The sequence below is a fragment of the Chamaea fasciata genome, unplaced genomic scaffold (assembly GCF_029207755.1).
Source record: "Chamaea fasciata isolate MVZ Bird 193981 ecotype frontalis unplaced genomic scaffold, bChaFas1.0.hap1 SCAF_5, whole genome shotgun sequence".
NCBI classification, from domain to species: domain Eukaryota; kingdom Metazoa; phylum Chordata; class Aves; order Passeriformes; family Sylviidae; genus Chamaea; species Chamaea fasciata.
In genome coordinates this window covers 61,440,966-61,464,178 of record NW_027094090.1, presented here as the reverse complement: position 1 = coordinate 61,464,178, position 23,213 = coordinate 61,440,966, and the positions used below count along the sequence as shown (strand labels likewise).

Sequence of the window (23,213 nt, the reverse complement as noted above, 5' to 3'; positions counted from 1 at the left end):
GAAGAGTACCACCACGGAGAAGATGAGGTATAAGGGTCTACAAAACAGCCCAGAAAGACTGGCAAAGGACATTTGGAATAACCTTTCCTAGAATACTCAGGATTAGTTGGAATTTAATTTTCTGGCAAGTTTCAGTAAATAACTGAATATTGTGATGGAGAGAGGTGAAGTAAATGACACTTTAGAAGCATCCCCAAAGCAAAGCCACCAAACTCCTTTTTGTAAGCAAGGAATATAAGAAACTTTGAACATGAGTGCAAGCAGACACAGACTTTGGCTTTAGGGAGAATAAGTAAGTAGTACCAGTAAAAGCAGGAGGCTTCAATTTCCCCAAAGGGTTTCTCAAAGTATGCTGAAATATTAGACCATACTTTAAAATTTCTTCCTTCTACTCATACCTGATTTTATAAAAGTCAAAATGTTAAAGAAAAACCAAACCTCTTAAAATACCTATGATATAAGCAATTTGATAGGAAAGGTCTACAGTGGGTACTGTGAATCAGAGATGGTGTTCCTACCAGCTACTAGCAGAAGTTTGAGAAGCAAACTCAACTTTTGAACCACATAGACCACACCTGAACCTTCAGAACAACCTCCTGCTGCAGTCTACTGTCAGAGTTTTTGGTCTGCAACAGTGTAATAACAGCTCATAGCATTTTGTGCCAAGTATCACAAGGTAAAAAAACCTTTGTTTTATAGCAATCAGTCAACTGGGTACACTTCTGCATGTACACAGCAATTTTGTGCTTAGTCTGTAATAATACCTGGTGAGCACTGCTCTGGGTCCTCGAGCTCTTGCATGCATTTTATCCAACACCATGTGCTTCAGTTTCTGGTAATACACAGGACCAAAATAGATATATGCTTCCAAAGGCTCCCTGAAAGAGTAAAAAGCAAAGCAAAACCGACATCCACAGTTAGCACACATCTACCTTAAGAGAAGCAAGGCTGTCATGTACAGGAGAAATGTGAAACAATTTAAAAATTATGAGTCCTAGAAAAATGTGTTTGGATTTTCTGGGTCTGAAACCCCTTCCAGAGAAATCTGAACACAGGGGCAGTACACTGCCAGCACCACATGCTTCTGTCTCCACTGCAGCAAGGAAAAAGCTTCTGAACTCTGGTCTTGTTGTGCAGACGTGCTGCTACAGCTGCAGGTACCTGTTTCAGCTGTACCATGGTAAGTCCCTCCTCCGTATCTGTACAGGAGCGTTTCAATGTGTCATCAGTAGCCAGAAAGGACTGTAAATGTGTCAGACCCTGAAGAGTGACTTAGGGCATGTCCGTTTACATTCCTTCATAAAGGTAAGCATATGCATAAGCAAATATATCCACCATAAATGCTCAAAACATTCTTTTTGTAGGAGCACTCGAAGAAATTTGCATTTGCAAGAATTGCTTAGTACTGGCATACTACAAGCCTGACACAGTGTCCTCATCCACTAATTCTCCCTGCACAGCACCCTGAAGCACAACCCAAGGCCCAGATGGGTGAAAGCCTTCCTTGAGTGGCTGTGCACCAGCACAGCTGCCCCGGCAGCACTGCCCAGCAGCTGCATCCCGGGACAAAGACTGCTGCCCTGTCTGGCACTGGGGACTCAGATGAGCTGGGTAAACGGCTCTTGAGAGCTGTCTTTAGGCACTTTCATCAGCTTGAGGACATCTGTGAGCAATACAGAGGGTGTTACTCCATTCTATGAGCTGGAGCATGGCTAAACATTTCTGTGTTTAAAACACCCCCAACTGCAAGAAGACTGTAAGCGCCTAAAGACCAGAAAGCCACCAGTGAAAAGCACTCAGTTGTCTCCCAGCTACCACCTTCAGTACCAAGAATGACCAGATTCAACACAGACAGATTCAGCATGGCCACTAATTTGTTTGGGAAAAACACCCCCCCTCCCAAAAAGAAAAAAACCAAAAAAAAAAAAACCCAACGAAGAAAAAAAAAAACAAAAACAAACCCCCCCCCCAAAAAAAAAAAACAACAAAAAAACCCAGCCCCCAAAAAAATCCCCAACCACCCCAAAAAAGTATGTGCAATGTAAAAACAAGCAAGAAACAACAGTATTATACCTTTCAGAGTCATTACTGACATTATGTTACATACTGCAGTGTTATTCCAAAAGTTGACTATTGAAGAAAATAACAAAACTTCACTAGACATTTGAAATATGCAAACTTTCACATTCGTATGAAACTTGCCTTCAAATTCCGTAACAAACAGATTAAACCTGTGTAATTTGCTTGGAAAAAAGTATCAGTAACCTTGAACAAAGTCTCTACATAGGGCACTAAAAAGTTAAAGTTTGGGGACCAGAGATTTTTGGAGCTAGATGATTTTATTCTCCCTAGGAAACATGATTAGTTGGATTTTTTAAAAGCTACCACGATATACCAAGAGGAAGTGTTTCAAGCACCAGGATACTTGATATACAATTTATGGAATATGGAGTGAATAAGGAAAATAAAATCATATCTCTGAAAAAAGAAGAGAAGCAACATATGGAATAAGTTGGTAGGAAAGGCAATTAAAATAAAAAGTATATTAAAAAAACTTGCAAAAGAGACCTAAACTTGCTCCTTGCGAAGAAGGGGACTAGAAGGATAATAAAAATAGCAGAAAGGTAGGATTAAGATACATTTTGGAAGGGCAGGCATGTGAAGCCATATGGCCTTTTCCTGTTCCTAAACTATCTTACGTTCTTTGAACTCTGTGTCTCAGAAGCCAGTCTGATCAACACAGCAGGAAGTTTGCAGATTAGAGTATTATGCCAGACTGAAACATTGTGTAATCGAAAGGGAAAAAAAAAAAGAAAAAAGGAAAAAAAGAGCACACACAGAATATTCCCAGGGAACAGACGCTTGCCTCCAAATCCATATTTACAGTACCATTAAAGTCAACATGAAAATGCTTATCTGTTTCCAAGCATATTCCAAGTAAGACTTTCAGCTGACAGAAATCTGAATTTTTTTCTGTCTCTCAGCAAGAAAGTCTTGATTTTAGCTTTTTTTTGCCAGGCAGTAAAACTTGGGAAATTTTCATATGTACCACAATGTACCACATTCCCACTACAACCACACATACACTAGCAATTTTAAAAATGTGGAACCACAAATTACAACTAAAAAAAAAAAAGGAAACTACTCTTCAGCCTCTTTTCACAATCTCACAGAGCAGTTTGCAAACAAGAGAAAGTGTCTGAGCTCTAAGACATGAGAAGATTTTTCAGATGTGTCTCAAGAGGATTTCCCCACTCTCCTGAAACACCTAAATCTAAAGAGCAGATTCTTACCCAGTGATCCCAGATGTTACATAGTCCTTCCCTAGGTAGTTATAACCATGGCGAATAAGATCTTCACACACATCCTTAACTTTACTGCCGCCAAAAGCCGTTCCATAGTGAAATCTGCCATCGAGCACCCCAGCCTTTCCAGCCAGGAGTTCAATCAACTTTCCTACCTGTGAAAGAAAAGCAGAGTTAGCAGCCTAGTCATTAGGACAGGCACATTGCTGGATTGGTCACAGCACAAGTTAGCCAGGCAGCTGGGCTGTGGCATGCAACAGGAGGAGTGGAAGAAGCCCAAGAACCCAGAGCACTCCCATGTGAAGGGGGAAAACTGGACTCATCCCAGGGTCTGGGAACACCTTTAAGGTCCCAAGTCAGGCAGTTCCACTTCTTCCAGTTATCTGAAAAATGGGTAGAATCTGTGTGGCCTTCTGCTGTAGAAAACAGCCTTGGAGACTGACTCGCTGCAGTGTAGCAGGGGGAACAGAAGGGAAGATGCTAACAAAAGAAGAAAGATCAGAGGCTGTAGGAAGGAGGCCTTCCTATGGACTGAGGTCCCACATAAAGGCCAGGCAGTGAGGTATTTAGCAGGCAGTGACCCTGCAGCACAGGTGCAAGACTCGCCTCAGTTCCAGGGAGGCGTGTATAATTTAAGAAGTTTTATAGGTCTGGATCTATAACTGAAGGTCCTCTTCAACCTTCACCTCACAGTCTGCCCCAGCCAGATTAGTGGGCACAGGCAATAGGGAAGGAAGAGCAAGAAATTTTCAAACACAAAGGGTGCAAGTGAAGTATTCAGCTGCATCCTTCTTAGCTTGATACAGAACAAAATGAGAACCACACACAAAGAGCCTGCAACCCTACTCCTTTTACAGTAGGATGTTTCAAAACAGAGAAACAGAGGGCTGACTACTCAGAGCAGAGCAAGTGCATGGCATGATCACTGGAGAATATTCTCAGTGAAATCACGCTGCAAGCTTTTTTGTCTGCAGTGACTGATGCCCTTCTCTTTCCCCCTTGGGGAACAGTGTCTCGTGAGTCAAGCGGCACCACTCACTGTCATACGCGATGGGAAGCCATGAGGGTTCATTATGATATCTGGGCAGATCCCTGTATCACAAAATGGCATGTCCTCCTGAGGAACAATCAGTCCACACACCCCTGCAGAAGAGAAAACATTTTAATTCACCAAACAGCAAACCACCAGCAGGGCTGACGCTCATCACCAGATTTCCTTTAGTGTTTTCCTCCTCCTCTCTTTCTCATGGATCACTTTTTACCCAGATTCATTACCATGACCAGTACTCCCAACCTGCAAATTAGAAGAGAGCCCTTGTGACAGGACTGGCAAAATTAGCATACCCTTACATAATGCTCCCAGTAATCTGTGAGTTAGCAAATTAGGGAAGAAAGATTTGGATCCTATTTTCAGAAGCAATTAGAAACTTCTGTCCAATCAGACTGGAATATTTCAAGAGAGACCCAGTCTTTAAAGCTGATGTTATTAAATCCTGAAAGAAAAATTTCAGAAATTTGGCCTCTTAGGTTATGTCTTTGGATATGCAGAATTACTACTGATTTGAAATTTATTTATCATATGTATATTTGCTAAATACTGTCAATAAAAACATATCAAATGGGACTTTGACAGGGACTGAGAGGAGGAAAGTAGGGGAAAATAAATAAAAAACAACTAAGATTTTTTCAGGTAACATCTGTTTGCTGAGCAAAGACTGCTATCAATGAATTACAAATGCAATCCACTCCACCGACTGCTTTTATTTTGCCAGTCCATGAACAAAAACTGTCCCTTTAAAAGCTTTGGGAGCTTTTTTCAGTCTCTACCAGTACTGGATATAAAACAAAAAAAACCCTCCAAACTCTAAAAATATTGCAGAAAGAATAAACATTAAAACTCATTTTAAATGTCCATCATGCATCTCAAAATTTTCCTTCCAACCCTCTATAGTGAATTCTGCAGACCAACATACTGCACCCATAAATGATCAAGAGATCTAACATTCAAACTGAGGTGCTAAAATGCAGCTGCTTAAGCCCATACTCCTTTGAACCAAAGCTACTGTTTCAGCTGGACAATTTCTTCCAGAAGCCCTTAGAGCTGAAAAAGTCTGCAAGCTATTTGAGATCAGCCTGCTGCAACTGTGCCAGAGCATGCTTTGGGAACAGTCCTGGAGTGGAGGGGGCTCCTGGAAGACTGAGGGTACTGGTTACATCCCTAAAAAGGCATCCCCCGACCAGCCAGTTCACAGGGGGATATCGGCGTCTGCTCAGGAGGGAGCTCCTCTTCCACTGTCCAAGCAAGACAGGGATAGGTGTATGGGACAGTAGTTAATAGAATGAGAATGGTAAGTATGGGGGAAGGGAGCAGAAAAAAAAATGTATTGGGCAAGGGGGTGTGTGCTGTTGTATTTAGTTTTTAAACCTATTGAAACTAATTTTTATTGTTCTACTGTGATAAATCAATAACATCCCTCTAGCCCTCCACGCCATGCAGCAATCATTTCCTGAAAATAAAAAAAAAAACCCTCAAACCAACCCACTATCTCTTCCTTGCAGAGCTTTTTTTGTCCTAAAATCTTACACATAAATGCTCTGTTATATGTGTATTACTGTGCGTACATTCTGCCTTATTTTCATTTACATCTAAGAAAGCATTAGGTTGCATCTGGACTTCATGGCACCTGTAAGCCAAGAATTAAATCTTAGCTAACTTAAAATTACTTTAGGCTCTGAAAACCTTTTATATGCCAAGCTGGTTCCCATAGCAGACAGCCACTGTGTTGTTTGTTTTGTGTGAAAGTGAATGATAAAAGATCCATGAAATCGACACAGAAAGGCAGAACAGCAGAAAGAACTGAGGGCTCTCCATCATAGCGGCTTCTACCCTCCGCTGACTTGTGTAACAATAGGACCTACACACCCAACTGCAGATCTAACACAGCTGTGCATTTCATTAGATGAAGAGCACTAGTGACACAAGTAAATAATTAACTTATTCTGGTCCGCTGACTGTGGTTATGAGACCAGTCATAGCTGACAGATTTTAATACAAGTTAACACAAAGACAGCATAATGAGCTTAGAAGTTAAAAACAAAATATTTAGACAGAATCCAGAAATGTGAAGCTCACTAGGCCATTTATAAAGTTTCTATTTTACAGAGGAGAAAAAAAAGAGAAAAAAGAAAAAAAAAGGGAAAGCTTTAAAGCCTCAGTTCTAAGCTTCTGTATTTCAAGAAGTTGCTGAGTCTGTAGCAGATCTATTGCATGTCTTTGTGAATTTAGAGGACAGAGCAGCTTCTTCCTACTATATGTTTTAAGAAAGTTCATTCAACTGTTAAAAAAACTGAAAGACACCTTTCCTATATACAATGCAACTTCTAAAAGTAACTGTAATTCATTCAAAATGTAAACCTAATTTTGTTTCGCAATCTCTTGGTTTCAGAAGCTTTTTAAGAGACTAATGCTTGCAGGTCTACACTTTAAGCTCCTGAATTTGCTACTGGTTTTTGTTTGTTTGGTGGGTTTTTTGGTTTTTTTTTTTGTTTGTTTGTTTGTTTTGTTTTTGCTTTTGGTTTTTTGTTTTGTTATTTTTTTTTTTTAGCAGAGAAGTACCAGGAAAGCCAACAGCTGCAAAAAAAGTGACCAAATTAATTAATCCATGTAAATGGAATTATCACTTGCAACTGTCTAATAAAACAGTAAAGAAGAAGAGGCTGGATTTAAAACAGCCTCAAGTTCCAAATTCTGTTCAAGTACGAACCGCATTTAACAACTGAGCTGTCCAACTACACGCCATACAATATTCATAAAGGTATTCATAAGGTACACTCAAATTAGGAGGCTGTTTTGCTCTGTGACTCTTCCTAGAGATTACTATTTCTTAATTGTTACTGATTTAGACATCACATGAAAATTGATCCTCAGCATTCATAGAGGACACATGAAATAATTTGGTTTCATTCACTTCCTTCCTCTCACAGTTTTTATATGCTGCATCTGGAATCGAGCAATACAACTTGAGACTAAATTTTATACTGCTGTGGGCTTGAATAGCTCTCACCTATACATTCTGGTGTCTCATTTGGGACCAGAATCAAGTATTAACAACCAGAAAAGGCTGCAGAGAAAACAAAATGTGTTTTTCTAATGTGGATTAACAAGATGGTTATGTACTTGAGCAAGAAAGCATCTAGCAACTTGCTACATGTAATTTCTTTTCAGTTGAAAAACAAATTAAATTCTAGAAAAAAAACTTCTGCGTATCAATTTTGTAATGTCACCTCAGAAGGAAAATCAGTGAAAATGCAAAGAAATTCTTTTACAATATCAAAAAGGAAAAAAAGTGGATTAATAAGCATGGCAGCTTAATGCAAGGGTAACAGTTTAAATTAGAATAACCTTAACTCAGACATCCACAGTGGTTTAACATTCAAGTATAGACCAGCCATAGGCAGTGTTTTTCAATGCTATTGTATGGCAGCCAATAAATGACAGCCCCCTGACCATGCACAATGGCCCCCAGCCCCACACACGCTATCAGCATCAATGCTGACAGCATCTCAAACCCATGTACCTCCACAAGGCACTGACAGCATAAAGAGCCCCTCACCCCTGTACTTTTGTCTGAGTTTCTTTTCCTAACCAGGAGAAACTCAGGTTTTCAGAGCTGGTACCTTTGGTGTGGTTGCTTTTACAGTTTGCTGACAAACACAAGCACAGCCAGACTTGTAAAAGCTCCGTTCGGTGCAGAGGGGGAAGGGGGGCGGCTGGGAGGGGGCAGGGACAGAACACAACAGTACGGGCAAGTTTTTCACCAGGCTACGATAAGGTGCCTTCTATACACACACATGCCAAATGAAAAAAAAAAAAATCATCAAATAAGTCAAAACAACCTAATATAGAAAACTAATTACTACCAGCAGGAGGGACATTAGAGAGCAAAGGAGATGACGTGAATAGAAGCAGCAGCAATACCAGTTTCTATCAGCAAGATAAAAAGAAGCACATTACTAAACGTGCTTGTTTACTCATTCTAATGATACGGTGGTAAAAGAGCTAAAATGGACTTGAAAGGCATCTATTTTACCTTTGACATATTTGCCAGAATTAGGGAAATACTCTTGAGAAATAAGATAACATCACATAATTAAGCAAAGTTGTAGCTGTAACACAGCGTTGTATGTTACGGACAAGTGACAGATTTGCAAAAATTAGTAAGGCTGAACAAAAAATGTACAGCTGCTTCAAAACTCTCTAATTACATACTGTGTTCACTAACTAAGCATAAAAGAAAGTCTAGAAGAAAAAAGTGCTGCATCACATAAGCTTTGTTCAACATTGAATCATTCATTGATCTATCATATCACTTGCTGCATCCTATTTGACATAAGAGGTAAAGAACAGAATTAAAATTAACAGATAAATAATGCATAAGTAAACTTGATTAGTTTTCTTATTAAAAACATCACTCTAAATGAGAGGAGGTGCTAGAAGACAATACAGTTTGTACACTGCTTTCCCATGAGCTGCTGAATGGTCTGATGTGATAAATTTGCATAGTCTGAAGCACACAAAGAGCTGATTAATTGAAACCCTTACAATGCTTCTGGAAGCAGCTATTGTAAAACAATAACCATAGGAACTTTACAAAATACACATGGCTGAATGAGTCAAGAGCTTAATAAAATGTGTGTTCAGGATACACTATTTGGAAACAGAATTAGAGATTTTTATTCTGTGCCATAAAATGCTAAATCACCCTAATTTCAGAGGTTCAGTTGAGGATTTACTGAAAAGGTCAGAAGGTTACCTGTTTGCTGCTTGAGATAAAAAATGCTGTAATTTTCTTCTTAAGACAGCAAGCTAAGCAGAGGTTTTGTTAAAAATAAATAGAAAAAACAGTATGGCAAGTTTTAATGGCATTCTGACATTTTCTCAAATTCAGCTTCCGAAGAAGTATAAAAATATTTCTTACCATATAAAAACATGGTAAGAAATCCTTACCTTCCCTGATGCCTAATAACTACTAATCATCCCACATTCCTGCAGTCGATTAAGAGCAAATTCTTTTTAATGTCACTTCAACCATTTAATCACTATAAACCCACTGATGTTCTATTTCAGATAAAGTACTAATTCGACTTGCAACATGGGGGAAAATGACACAAGTAGCCATTTCAAACTAACATTTTATTTTAAATGTTTTACTTATCTGTATTGTTCAAGCGTCCATTAAAAAGCAAAAGAAAAGCTGATCTCCACTATAAGCTAGGAAAGCAGATGGCAGATGCTCAAACTAATAAAAACTTCAAAAAGTAAGCAAGGTTAGACTTTGGTAGATGAGTGGTATTGTCATGAAGTTTATGTAGTTGATCATGCAGTGAATGGATTTTGTTTTGACACTAAAGAACATGGTTCATTTAGGAAAACAAAGACCATCTTTCATGAATTTAAACTTGCTTCCTTGTCTTTAGAGCTGTTTAAGTGCAGATACTTCAGAAAGGTTTAATCCTTTATCTTAGATCTTCAGCTATTAAAAAGCTTCTGTTTGCCAGTTCAAACAATCTCTTGCTTAAATACAGTTTTTCCACTCCTCAGGAATACTGTTCAGTATTGCTGCTTAGTTCTGTGATCTACAGGACCTTTGTTGGAGGTGTTAATCCTTTTTCACATGAGAGACTGAGAAATGTTCTTTCAGAGAAGTGTTATATTGCTTTTTTTCACATCAAAGGAGCCCAACTTTTTCCTCATTGTGACTTGTAGCAAAGCAAGAGGAAATCTGGAAATATAATAATTTACTTTGTATGGAACTCAGATGAAGCTTCTTTAGCTTAACAATCCTTTTGCCTTCTATGCTTTGAAAAGTGACTTTGCTTGAAGAATACAAGATTAAAACAACAAAATAATTAACCAAAAAAAGTGTTTTTTTATCCTTCTGGAAAATATATGATGCAACATAGTGAAAACAAAGTCCTGCAGTTAAGGATAAACATATAACTACCAGAGAGGATTTACTAGTGAGGCACTAGAAGCTTAATGACTTTATAGACTATAAAAACAGCCCCAGTCCCAAAGATCTTACTGCAACATCCAGTTTGAAGATGAATACTAAAATAAAGCAAAATATTTGCATTTCAGAACACAACATGGTGGCCCCATTTGTTTGGGGTTTTTTTTCCTTCTCCCCATATACTTCTTTTTGAGTGCCCTTGAAGGACAGGCAACCTTTTACAGGCAGCTTGGAAGGAGTGTACTTAAAACATAGACTCTTGTGAAAGGAGGGTGTGGTGGACAGGCCAGAAGTGGTGACCCTTGCCAATACCATGTTGACATGTGAGAGGACACAAAGAAGGCAGCAAATACAGAGGCAATGACATAGATCTGTATTATTACAGAGGCCTACAAAATCTACCTACATATTTAACGAAAGGCTTTTCTGTAACAAAAGGCTAAAGCTGGTTTGTGAGATTTAATCTGTTGTATCCCAGACACTTTCTAATTCCCTTACTCTGCTTCCTTCTGCTCCAGTGACAAAGCACAGCTTTGAAATACAAATCAATCTGGAATACAGGAAAAAGACCATCAGAATGTTTGAGACGTGGTCTGTGCAATCTCTTACTTTGCACATATTTAATTATTTAAAACCCACTACTACCACAATTTCATGAAATCAAATCTCATCTTCATGCATTCCTTCTAGAAAATAAATATATTTCACAAAAAAGACTGACAATGCAGACAGACATATGCCGCTTCTCCTTCTCACTGAACCAAGGTACTTGCTAGTCTGTGGCAGGCTTAAAGCAAACAGTCACAAATGAAACTTGAAGCTGTAATTGCCTACATTCAGACCAAGACGAGAGAATAAATTCAGAGCTAATTAAAAATTCTCTCAATAGAAAAAGTTAAACTGTTAGTATTATGATTTCTGTTTCATAATTGTCTATATTCTTTTGATATGATTGATCCTTCCCCAGTTAGTTGTCAGAAGATGATACCAGATGTAATGTTATAAAGCTATCAAAGGAGGTTTTCCCTTTCCTTTTCCTGCCTTTTCTCCAGTTCTGCTTTTGTCAGTATTGGCTTCTTCATTGTATAGGTAAACTGCAAAACCGTGAACCGCACTGCTCTTGTCAGTATTTTTTCCTTAGTATCTATCAAATGCATCTTTTCCATATTCCTCCTTTCTCCCATTTACCTAACATCTTTTTCTATAATGCACTGCAGGGCAGTGAACTGAGACGTTTACTGCCAGGAAGGCTGAGAGTCCTAGTAAAATGTAATAATTTGGAATATGATCACTCCCCTGATCACAAGGGATTATTACTATGGATTGATGCATGGGACAGCTACAGGCACATACCTGCAAACTCTGTGACACAACTGTTGCAATGCTCCTACTCAGCTCCAAAACCAAGCTGAAAGGGACATTCCAAACAATAAATGTTTTTGGATTATATTTTTATTATTGTTATTAGTTATTGTTATTATAGTCCCAAGCACAGATACAGGGTGATCAGCCATTGATAACCTGATGCAATGCCAGGCATAATTATGGGTGCCTTTAAAGTTTCCCATAGCGTTTAGGATATTGCTTTTCATTACCATGGGATTTCCACAGGTAGTTGCTTGCTTTACATTGTGAAATGTCTTATGTTCATTTAGGGTTCTTAGTACCCTAAAGCCATACGGCAGCTTGCTGTATGCTGACACAACTCTATTTCCTTCTGTTGTTCTTCCACTTCCACACGTGGTTCCACATTTGTGGAGCACTCTTTTTATTAATTTTTGAAGGGATATATTCTGTTCAACTATTCCAATAGGTGCAATTAATAGCCCAAACTAGGAGAAAAAACTAACCTACTTGAATTTTTCAGGCAAATCCCTATAAATATTTATCATGATTAAGCATGATTAACCATATTCTTTACTATAACTTGGAGGGGTTTTTTATGAAATTCTAATAAGAAAATTTGTCCTGCACAGTACTGATTGCATTGTTATATAATAACTTGCTGCTAAAATACTACATACCACTCATAAGGAGAAGAGTTTAATTAGACAAAGCTGAAACTGTATCAAGAAATAGGCACTGCTCTCACAGTGCTCCTAAGCTTATAAGCACTGCACAACTTCATGGTGTATGAGACTGGAAAAGTATCTGAAAGAGAATCTACATAAAATTTTCCTGAAGGAGGATCTTCCCTGAGCAAAGGAAGAATGGGGCAGCTCAACATTACAACTGCTCAACTCCTTCTGGTTGCCTCTAAAGCTAATGGTCTTCCTCCCTTGACTGACGGTAACTATTCTATATGGCTGCAGTGCAAGAACTAGACTCAGTTTTATAAGGAAAGTCAAGTATGTAATGCTGCTCTCTTTACTTACTTGAAACCTTCAAGAGTACTGATTCCCAAATCACTTGGGAATTCAGTGGGAATAGCTTTGTATTTTTAGATCAAAAAGCCATCTTGAAAATACAATCAGAAAAAAACATTTCAATGCTTATCAGAAGAGTTTCACTTCCTTAATAACAACAGAAACAATGGAAGTATTTCCCAAGAATACAGAGTTTCAAAAACCAGTTTCGTGGGTGTGTGGAAAGACACTGGAATTACAGGTGATCTTGCAGCGAGCAGGATGTACTGAGAAAGGCAGTGTTGACTATTTTATAGGTAACACACAAACTTGAGGCAGTATCTGGTAACAGCTGGTACTGTGATAATTACTGCCATCTGCACTCATTTTACCTCTTCTTATTGGCAGGTCTGCTGTAGGTAGATGTCCTGACCCCCTAACCTGGGCACCACAGAAATGTGGATTACATCTCACAACAGGCATGCAGCCTTTCACTTCAGTTACACCTGGCCAGAATGATTAGGACAGGATCACAGAGGGATCTGAAAGATCTGAACCAGCCAATGGGAGCATACATTATGTACGTACAGTAGGCATATACAACACGAACTTATTTTTATTAAATGTGTCCTTTACCTTTCTGCCCATGACGACTGCTAAATTTATCTCCAATTTCTGGACGTCTGGTTTGCCTCAGCAACATTTTGATCAAGAAAGCATCCTCTGCATTTGATGAAATCATTACTTTTTCAATGTAAGAATCAGTGGCACCTTTGTAGCTAGTAAAAGAAGCCAAAACATTGGTTTTACTTCTATGAACCAAACACAAGTTACAGGCAACTATTTGTGTCTTTGTAAGCTCCTGACCAAACTGTAATCTTTATGGAATTTATATATGAGGAAAAAGGATTGTATCTATATCTATATCTATCTATATCTATATCTATATCTATATCTATATCTATATCTATATCTATATCTATATCTATATCTATATCTATATCTATCTATATCTATATCTTTACATACAAGTTCCAGAGTATAGTATGTTTCTGGAAAAGAAAATTTTTAAGAGCTGCAATAGAAACTGAGGGAGAATTAAGCTTAAGTTGTAAAGGACAAGGTATGGGTTTTTTTTCACATGGGCTTTTCTTGACAGCAAAAGCTTCCTCATATATTGACAATTTCTTGATCTTCAATTAAACAACAGCCAAATACAGCTATAGCTGAAGAAGGGAGTTTTCTAGAATTGAGTATTTTCTCCAACCCTTTCCTTCATGTAATTTGCCCAGCTCTGAAGTTATATTGCAACATACGTTACTGGCACATCTTTGTACTGTGGCTGCTGAGGCACACTGCTTCCTTCCAGAGGTGTCTGGGTCACAGTTGGCATCGATTTGTTCACAAGGACTTGCTTATTTTCTACTTTTTCACCTACAGAGAACAAGAAGAAGAAGCACATGAAAATGTGTTAAAATGTGTTAGAAACACATTTTAAGTTGTTTTTTTTTTAAAAGTAAGGTGGAAGACAAACTGAGAGGAACATGCAAGAAGTATGCTCTGTTGTTTTACTAAATATTGAATGGTAAGGAAATCACTAAACCAGTTTTCTTTGGTAAACCAAAGCAGAACAGCTTGCATGCTGGGTGCACTATGAGAACAGTTATTCAACATACCCCGGGTCAAAAGTCTGCACAAAAGCTTCTGAAGTCATCTGCTTTAAGCATGCAGAAAATTAACACCTAAATTTGGGACAGCCCATCATTCCACAATGAGCTGTGCAAGACTACAAGTCTCTCCTTGTATTTACATATTTCTATTGATACTGGTTTCATATATAGCTTTCCTTTGCTCCATTTTCTTATTCTGCCCTTTACATTGAAAACCAGATCAGAAAGACAATGATACAACTGCACACCAAGTATCTACCCCCCACCTCCTCCACTAAATTACACTCAACTTCAGCCTGTGTCTCTTCTGTCCACATGAAGTATCTCAAATAGGTCTTTACCTACATGCTGAGAACAGTCTCAGTCTGGAGTCCAGCCCAGTCCCATCTATCCTAATACTTCAGAAGATTCTTGCCTTTTTTTTCTTAATTAACTTTGAAAGCTCCATCGAGATGTGTTAAAGAACAAAACTGACCCAATTGTGTTACTATAATAGAATTAAGTTTAGTGCCCTTTAAAAAACCTTTCTTCCTAGATCTTAGCAGATCTATTAAGCCATTTCCTAACTAAAGGATGACAGTATGGGAGGATTCTTTCCCAAATCTATTACCATTGGAAAGTCATACACCTCTCTTTACATTTCTATTTATTTTTCTTATCTCTTTCCAAACATCTTTCTACATAGGTAAAACCATAAGGTTTTACTTCCTCAAATAAATGCATTAACTGACATCTTGCTAGGAGATTTTGATGCATGAAATCAAAACAATAAGGAGTCTACCTCTATCCTTAAGAAAACAACAGTACATGACAGACAAACACGGAAAAACTACCGTATTAAAAGCTTGCCAGTCTGGCAACAAAAGAATACAAATTCTAATGCTTCAGTAGATTCACATTATTAAAACTCAGTCTTCAAAATAAACCTACTTTTTTCATGTACAAAAGTCCTCCCAATGGCTGGTAACACACTGCTATCAGGAACTAACTTTTTAAAATTTTCCATCACAATACTGTCAATCTTCAAGACAAAAAAACTCCCAAAATGCTAAGTGTAAAACAAGGTGCACAAGAAATAGTGACAGAACATTAATTTCCACTTTGACTACGAGCATGCCATGAGTGAACGTGCAGTTTGACCTACCTGGAGAGCAGATACCATCAGCATCTAAAATCTCATGGCGCCAGATTGGTTTCCGGGTAGCTGCATCCAGCATCGGCCCCATCACTTTATCAAATGTCTGATTCGTGTAACGCTTCAGTGTACACTTGGCGTTCTTGTACACAAGACACCTTCCAAAGCCTAAAATGGAACACAAACTCATCTGCATAGGAATTCAAAGATCCTTCATAACACACAATTAGGATAAAATCCGAGCTATGGAATGTAAAATGTTTTTTATTAGTTATTCATTGACTTGAATATGCATAACATTGTACATGGATACCTAGTGATGCATAACTTAAACATCAGATCATGTGTGCTAGTTTTTTTTAGACACTGGACTACAGTCCAATTCTGAACTGAGCGAATCTGCTTCTGTACCTCTGCACACACACGTACACATCATTTCTCTTGAAATCACTGAATCTCTTGAATAATTTTGGTGGTCTCCAGGAAGGGGTAACATGGGAGAAGAAACTGTAATAGGGTGAGAGGAGCACCTCTTCCTTTCATGAGCTCTAAGAAACCAGAACTTTTATTCATGTTTGTGGTTGGCATAAGCTAGTCTACCAGGAAAGTACTAACTGAGTGTCTGGTATAATCAACCCATTATTCTTTTTTTCTCACCTGAAATTACATATATTGTTATAAAATAAGTGGGGTTTACATGAGAAAAGTAACATCTGTAGCATTTCTCTCAAAGCACAGCAACTAACCATGATACTAAAGACTTTAATCACATCTAGAATTACAGAGAGCCAAGAGAAAGGCTTCCTAATAATCCTGCATTATTTTAGTTCGTTTGAAAGATGGTTGTGGCCACATACAGTACATCTATATCTTCAGATTATGTCAAGTAATTCCTGACAAGCACCACAGCTCTCCCTGTAAATGTTACCAGTCTACCAGAAAAGAAAACATTCAGTTTTAAATCATGCCTGTTGTTGTTTTAGAAAAGGAGGCATAAATTAAATGCAGCAGACATTAATGCCAAAGATACATGTCTAGGAATACTATTATTGCTGCCTAGCAACTAGAAGGAAGGGAGCTGGAGGGGGGGGGGTGGTGAATAAAGTGATGGAAGAATCTGATTTTGGCCACCCGAAACTAAAACAAATTTGATCACTGCACTACGCCTGCTCTCAAAGGAATTTATTTAGAAAAGGGAGAGAAGAGAGACTAAGTTTTCAGGCAACTCTCCTCCACCCCTCAGCAGCATTAAAATGAAGAGCTGAAGGAGAGAGTGAGGCAGGCTAGACCTGCACATGGGTCTCTGTTAGTTAACCTTCCCTTTGGTGGTTATGTACTTTTACTTAAAATACACTGCACCTCAGATTTGGTTTTTTTTTTAAGGGAGTATGTCATTAATTTAGCTCTGAATAAACACTAAATTATTTTGCTTTAGACAATACTACTATTTTCTCTCAGAAAGTAGGCAACACTGCTACTGCCCCCTCCAAACACCAAGCTCACTAAGACACAAACTGCCTTCGGTTCTATTCCTTTCCTAAATACATTCACAAGTCTAATTTCATCTACTGCTTTTGTTACTGGTTCAGATAATGAGATCTCTCTTAGTAATGAACAAAGGTTCAGGTAACCAACTAAAAACAAGCCCTACAGAACAGATTAACTCATGCTTTATGTTTTTTGTAAACTAATTATTTACACTTTTTTATTTGAGGTCAGAAGTTAGTACTTTTTTTTTCTTATAATATCCAGACTCAGAAGTTTATATGCATGTTGGCAACTTCACCACACTATTGTATGCTTGGAGTTACAATCACTAATCATACAGAAAACAAGCAAAAGTATTCAAAGAAGTTTGGGAATTCAGTTCCTTAACTGACGATCTTATGCTCGTAACTGCAATAAAAGTTATTACAGGATAACACTACGAGAAAACAAGTCTATTAGAATATATACTGGAACACACACAGGAGAAGTGGGAAAGAGTTGATGGATCTTACCTCTGTCCAAAGAGGCTTTATTTAAGACAAGAGCATCTTCAATATCGTAGCCACTGTAGCTCATCACAGCAACTGTGGCATTTTGTCCAGCAGGGAGTTTCTCAAAATCTATCAGTTCTATTGTTTTTGTTTTTACCATTGGCTTTTGTGGATAGGCGAGGAGATACATCAACGTATCTATCCTGTTTCTTTGATTGTATCCAATAGTACCTGCATGTAAAAGAAAAACAAAAGTAGTAAACATTAGTGAGTTTTCTAGGAATGTTTTGGCTAAAAAATTGCCAAAATGCAAATCAATTAAAATTATGTCGAAATTCATCAAGAAAAGAAGGGGAAAAATAATACAAGAATCCAAACCAAAACCATTTTACATTATTATATTTAAAGAAATATATAAGTAGCTTCTTAATTTAAGGTCTCAGAAAGAATTATTTATTTTCTCTTGAACAGAGAAAACATAAGCATCAATATAAAAACAACAACAAAAAAGTGCCATTTGACTAAATACAGATTTTTTTTTTTTTTTAATCACAACAATGAATCCTGCAAGTATGAAGTTTGCTTTTATTGTTCTCACAGCCACTGGGTTTGGGGTTTTTGTTTGGAGTTCAATTTGTGTTTCAGAGACCTGATCCAAAATTTCATAAGAATCAACAGAAAGACTATCACTGAGTTCAAGAGAAACTGTGGATCAAGCTCTTCATCTTTAACATCATATTTCCTTCCTTTTTTGTGCAATAGTTAGTCCAATATCAGCCTGTGTTAGAATGGGACAAAGTATTAACAAAGCATACTACTAGCAGCAGTCAAGAGTGATTTACTTTCTGAAATTAGAAGCACCATTGATAGAAAGACTACAATAGAAGTCCACTTCTATATTTGTCTTTTTACAAGAAATTAATTTTAAATTTACAGTTCAGAATTCAACCCTTTGTATAGACCTCCCAGCTTGAGACTGAAATTTTTGGCCCTGTCCCATCAGAATGCCAAAGTGTCTCCTGAAATCTGAGGAAAAAATAATTAACACCCAGCAGGGAAACATCAACCGTTGTGTAGCAGAACAAAAGTTAAGGCAATCATATGTTATTGGAGTTTGCTGTACCAGGAGTATGCTACGTCCCTAAGCAATTAAGAAATTATAGTCTGAAAAGTTAACATTTTAAAGTTTTAAGTGTTAAATATTCTGCAGTACTCTGTCCTTAGGATGTAAGTATTTCAAAACCTTTCCATTTTCTCCTGCAGTTTCAGAGTCCGGCTGCTTTCTTGGAAAGGTCAAGGCAGTCAGTATATCAGGAGGATTTCACATGGCCAGGAAGGATATCTGAACACAAACCTGCTCACTGGGGAGGTCAGCTTGACATTTTACATGCATCTACTTGCAATTCCCATTTACATTAAATGTCTAGAAAATCCAACACTAAAACCAGGCATTTCCGAAGACCTATCCTGTTCTTGGCACTAGGCTCGCTCTCTTAAACCACAACAGGTCTACCCGTCCTAAGGACAAGAATGGAGAGAGCTCAACAGCTACTGTCTGAAAATGAACTGTTATAGCTGCCCCGGGCTTTCCCAGGTTCTAGAAAGTAGATTTAGTGACACAGGCAGAGCATTTTCAAATTACAAGAAAAATCTGGTAGAGTTGACAGACTTAACTTGTCTCTCTCGCTTTTAAGCAGTTGTTTTTCTGTCTTTTTCTTGTATAAGGAAACGAATCATCTTTGACTAGTATTTTTTGTCTCCAGTAAGACACAAGCTGGTAGGACACAACTGAAGACTGTCACAAACCCACCCTGCAAGGCCCACCACTTAAGGCCCTATTTCTCATATACTCTGAGAATTCAGTTAGACGTTGTCCCCATTGTACTTTTGACCCAACTCCCCTGGTTTTCCCAGTACACAGACAGGAAAACACACTTCCAAATTAAAAACTTAAGAGGTTTAGACCACTATTCCCCTCTGCACCTAGCATTGGTGTGCTTTCAGGATAGGTTGCAGTGAAGCTCAGCTTAAATGTTTCACAGATAGGTACATTTTCCTGATGTTGAAAGAAATCTTTCCAAGAGAAAGTCATGCCAAACTTAACTTTCAAACTGCTTGCAATGTTTTTCTCCTCTGATATGCTATACCAGCTATGGTCCACTGGTTAGGGATGCTAAGACAGAATGAAGTCTGGAGCACCACTTTTATCTTTTACACTTTAAGGGTGTCCTTTACACCCCAGTAACAATCTGAGGAAGTCCGCTGTATATCAAGGATTTCATATGACACTTTTACATATTTCAGATAACGCAAATGATTTCTCTTTAGATGTTTCAGGTATTTCAAAACTGGCATTTTTACCAGACGCTCAGATAAACCTAACAGAACTGCTACTGTCTGGGAGCCAGAAGCAACTGACATTACTGAGATTTTGAGCCTCAATAATAAACTATATTCAGGCTATTTTTCAGGAGATGAATGCTGTATCAAATAGAAAACATACACATATATATCAATGACAGATATCCTATAGGGCAGGAAAGAAACTGGTTAGAGAGTGATTCCAGAGCACAAATGAAATAAATTAGCCAAAAAAATGCCATCTATCAGCAATATTATTCCTAATTGTTGGGATTTAATGGTTATACAAATAACGCTTTCTCTAAACTGGGCTAACAAACCACAGCATGAAACCACAAACTGCTTATTTAAAATAAAGCAGCAGCTCTCTTCAGAGGATTGGTGTGTTGGGACGAGCCCTCTGTGTGGGCGCTGAAATGAAGGAAGTCACTAGCTTTATTTCTGTTTTCCCTCTGAAAGAACAGAGCCCTTGTTTGCCCCAGCCAAACAACCAACCAAAAGTAAAGTATAATTAAAGTTCACCATAACAAACCCTGCTCTCAATGACTTGCATTTATAATTATCCCAACAGCAAGAACCAATTTTTTTCATTGGTAATTAGCCCTGGTTAAAGCAAAACACACAAGGTTGACCCGGATACAACAAAGATCATTTTCTTGCTCTTCTCAGTACTTGATAAATTGTGAATGCACGTGTGCATTCTTTCCTTTTTTTCTGTTTCCTGACAGGGTTTTTTTTTTCTTTTTAAGTATCATTTGAATATCTTTTAGTGCAAAATAATCACTATAATAACACTATCTACTGATATTTAGCATAAACGAGGCATTGTTATTCTGATGCTGAAAGTTTTGAGAACTCACCAGAACAAAGAGCCAACTAAAATAAGCATTAATCCAATTCTCTGGTGTATCACAACAACATTTAACTGTACAATCAAAAAGAACAAGAATACAGAAATCAATGTACTTGAGCCAAAAGGGCTATTACTGCACATGCCAAGAAAAGAACTGCTGTAATTCTCTACTTCCCCAGTTTTCACTATGGATTTTCTATGATTCTGTCCTTTTATATGAGCACAAAGCAAGAGAGGAATAAGTATATTTTTTAAATACTGCAATACACCTTGTGCAGGGGGCTATGACACATCTCAGACAGATTGTTACAGAACATGTATTAAGTGATCTGGCTGTTAAGTATTAGAAACACTCCTTTCACAGGAGAAAGACTAAGGAGTGGGTTAAAAAGATTATGGGTAAATTTGGGGAGAAGAGAGAGCTCATTTCTGCCTCAGCACTTCTGTGCTACTACCAAGGAGAGGAGAGGTGTCAAAACGAGGTTGTGTCACAGAGCATAAACACTGCACAAAGAGCAGTGGCAGAACAGATCTGTGGCCACAGCGCACCCAGATCCAGCTGTGATGACCAGCAGCAGCTGGTTTTGCTTTGAGGTTTGTTTATATTCTGTGCCCCTCGGCTAGCTGTATGAAATTTGGGAGGACTCTGGCTCTCAGTCCACCAAAGAGCTTTCACAACTGTCAAAACCCACCAGCACACAGTTCCTTGAAGCATATTTATCTTCTCAACTCAATTTCAACACATTCAGCTGGCTATAGTACAGGGCAGAGCAGTATACAAAGAGCTTTCTAATTCACAGAAGCAAAGCAGGAAGTACATGATACAGTAAGAGGCTTTCTTTGTAATATCCAAGTTTTTGCTTCATGATAAGATTCTACAACAAAGCTCTCACCCACCTATATCTGTCCCCTTCCTTTTCTTTCAGAGGTTGAAGTAACAATCAATACCCAAACCTTGCTTTCCATACTCAACACTTGTGTCATTTGGGTTGAAGTTGCAGTGCACAGTTGGGTTGTGAGTGTACAGCTTGCTTTGTGTACCCACACATCACTTACACAGCAGCACATGTGCATGTGCAATATAGGGGATTACTGGCAGGAAAACTGTATGTTTTCATTCCTGATATTGGGCTGTCACAGTCACAGATGTACAATGTGTAAAACTGCCTAGGTTTTTATGACTTAATGGAATTAAAAAGCTCAGTTTAGAACTATTTCTCTAACTGCAGAAGCCCTTGATCCTCTTACAGATTATTTTTCCAACACTTCAAAAGCAAACAGTACAGACTCTTGTATTTTCATCTTAAGTACTTCTGAGATTTTAAACTACAAATGTTAACCTTGCACTGAAATGTCAACATTCAATTGAGCTGCTGTCGGATTTACTACCTAAATTCCTCTCAGTCTTATAGTTCAACCTGCAACATATGGTAGATAATCTATGCCAAAAGTGAGAGGTCTAATTTCAATTTAATTTTACTGAAATCCAGTTTGGTCATTAAGTGCACGTCTAGTCCTCCAACAAGTTGACTCACCTACCCCTGAACGGGAGGATTTTTCAGGACATGTAATGCTCTCCAGAAGAAACACTACTATTTTAGGACCTAACACTTGTCAGGGGCACTGGATTAGAGACCTCATTGCAATCTCTGACGTCCACTCTCCACTTACTTATGCTTTCACACCTTTCCTCACCTTGATGTTGTTTAAAAAAGAGACTTAAAAAAGAAAATCCTGTCCACAGCTGCGGGCACAGCCCTGTAATGTGGTCAGAGGGGGTGGGTCAATGTTGACAAGCCCAAGGCTCTGCTCTCCTCTCCCAGTATGAACCCTGGGCTGCCTTCATTGCCCCAGGTTTTGACAGTTGAGGGAGTGACACAGACGACTTGGACATGAGGTTTTCCACATCCAGTGTTGGATGAGAAGCTGCTCTGCAATTTCAGTATGGAGAAAGAAAGCACTAAAGGTGGGTGGTTACTTAAAAATTGGGGTTTGAAGCACTGCATCACATCTCTTCACAAAAATAACCAGAAAAAAGTATGTGTAGTGTTTCAGGAATACCCTCTAGGTCTCATCTGAACAGTAAGTGTAGAGAAAAACCTTTGCCTCTACATACTGCCACTTCTCGTGGCTTTTTTAAAAGCAGTTATTACAAAAAGCTTCAGGTGTTTGCAGGTACTTCAGACAGAGCAAAACATAGCTCAAGTCATGTGCCAACTTTAAAAATTTACTTTTATCTAGCTGCTTTTTCTTTGAGTCAGGTGTTTTGTCATAACAAACTGAAACAAAGGCTTTTTTATTGCTCAAGATATTCAATGGCTTTTGTGTTCCTAGCGTCAGCAGGAACGTCAGAGGATTGTATCCAAGGAGCTAAATGTGCAAGACCTAGGGTCAAAGCAGCTGAATACACCAACCTCAGAAAACACAGACAATGAATTGCAAATGACACTCAAAACAAAACGGGGGAAAAAACCTTCACACAGAAAACTACAAAAGAACTCCACAGATACTGAATTGGCTTTCTGTACACACTGATCCTGCTTAACTGTGTG

The 23,213-nt window shown here is 38.3% G+C and overlaps 1 protein-coding gene across 3 annotated transcripts in view; it reads right to left on the bottom strand.

Moving 5' to 3' along the window:
• The window catches only part of POLR3B (RNA polymerase III subunit B), a 70,753-nt gene that overhangs the window by 8,732 nt on the left and 38,808 nt on the right, over window positions 1-23,213 (bottom strand). For all 3 annotated transcript variants that reach the window (XM_066183975.1, XM_066183974.1, XM_066183977.1), the window contains 7 exons: window positions 17,469-17,678; window positions 15,478-15,636; window positions 13,980-14,097; window positions 13,300-13,442; window positions 4,345-4,448; window positions 3,294-3,460; window positions 765-878 (listed from right to left, as the gene is read on the bottom strand). In XM_066183975.1, coding sequence (XP_066040072.1) covers window positions 765-878; window positions 3,294-3,460; window positions 4,345-4,448; window positions 13,300-13,442; window positions 13,980-14,097; window positions 15,478-15,636; window positions 17,469-17,678 — 1,015 coding nt within the window. The remainder of the gene's footprint in view (window positions 1-764; window positions 879-3,293; window positions 3,461-4,344; window positions 4,449-13,299; window positions 13,443-13,979; window positions 14,098-15,477; window positions 15,637-17,468; window positions 17,679-23,213) is intronic.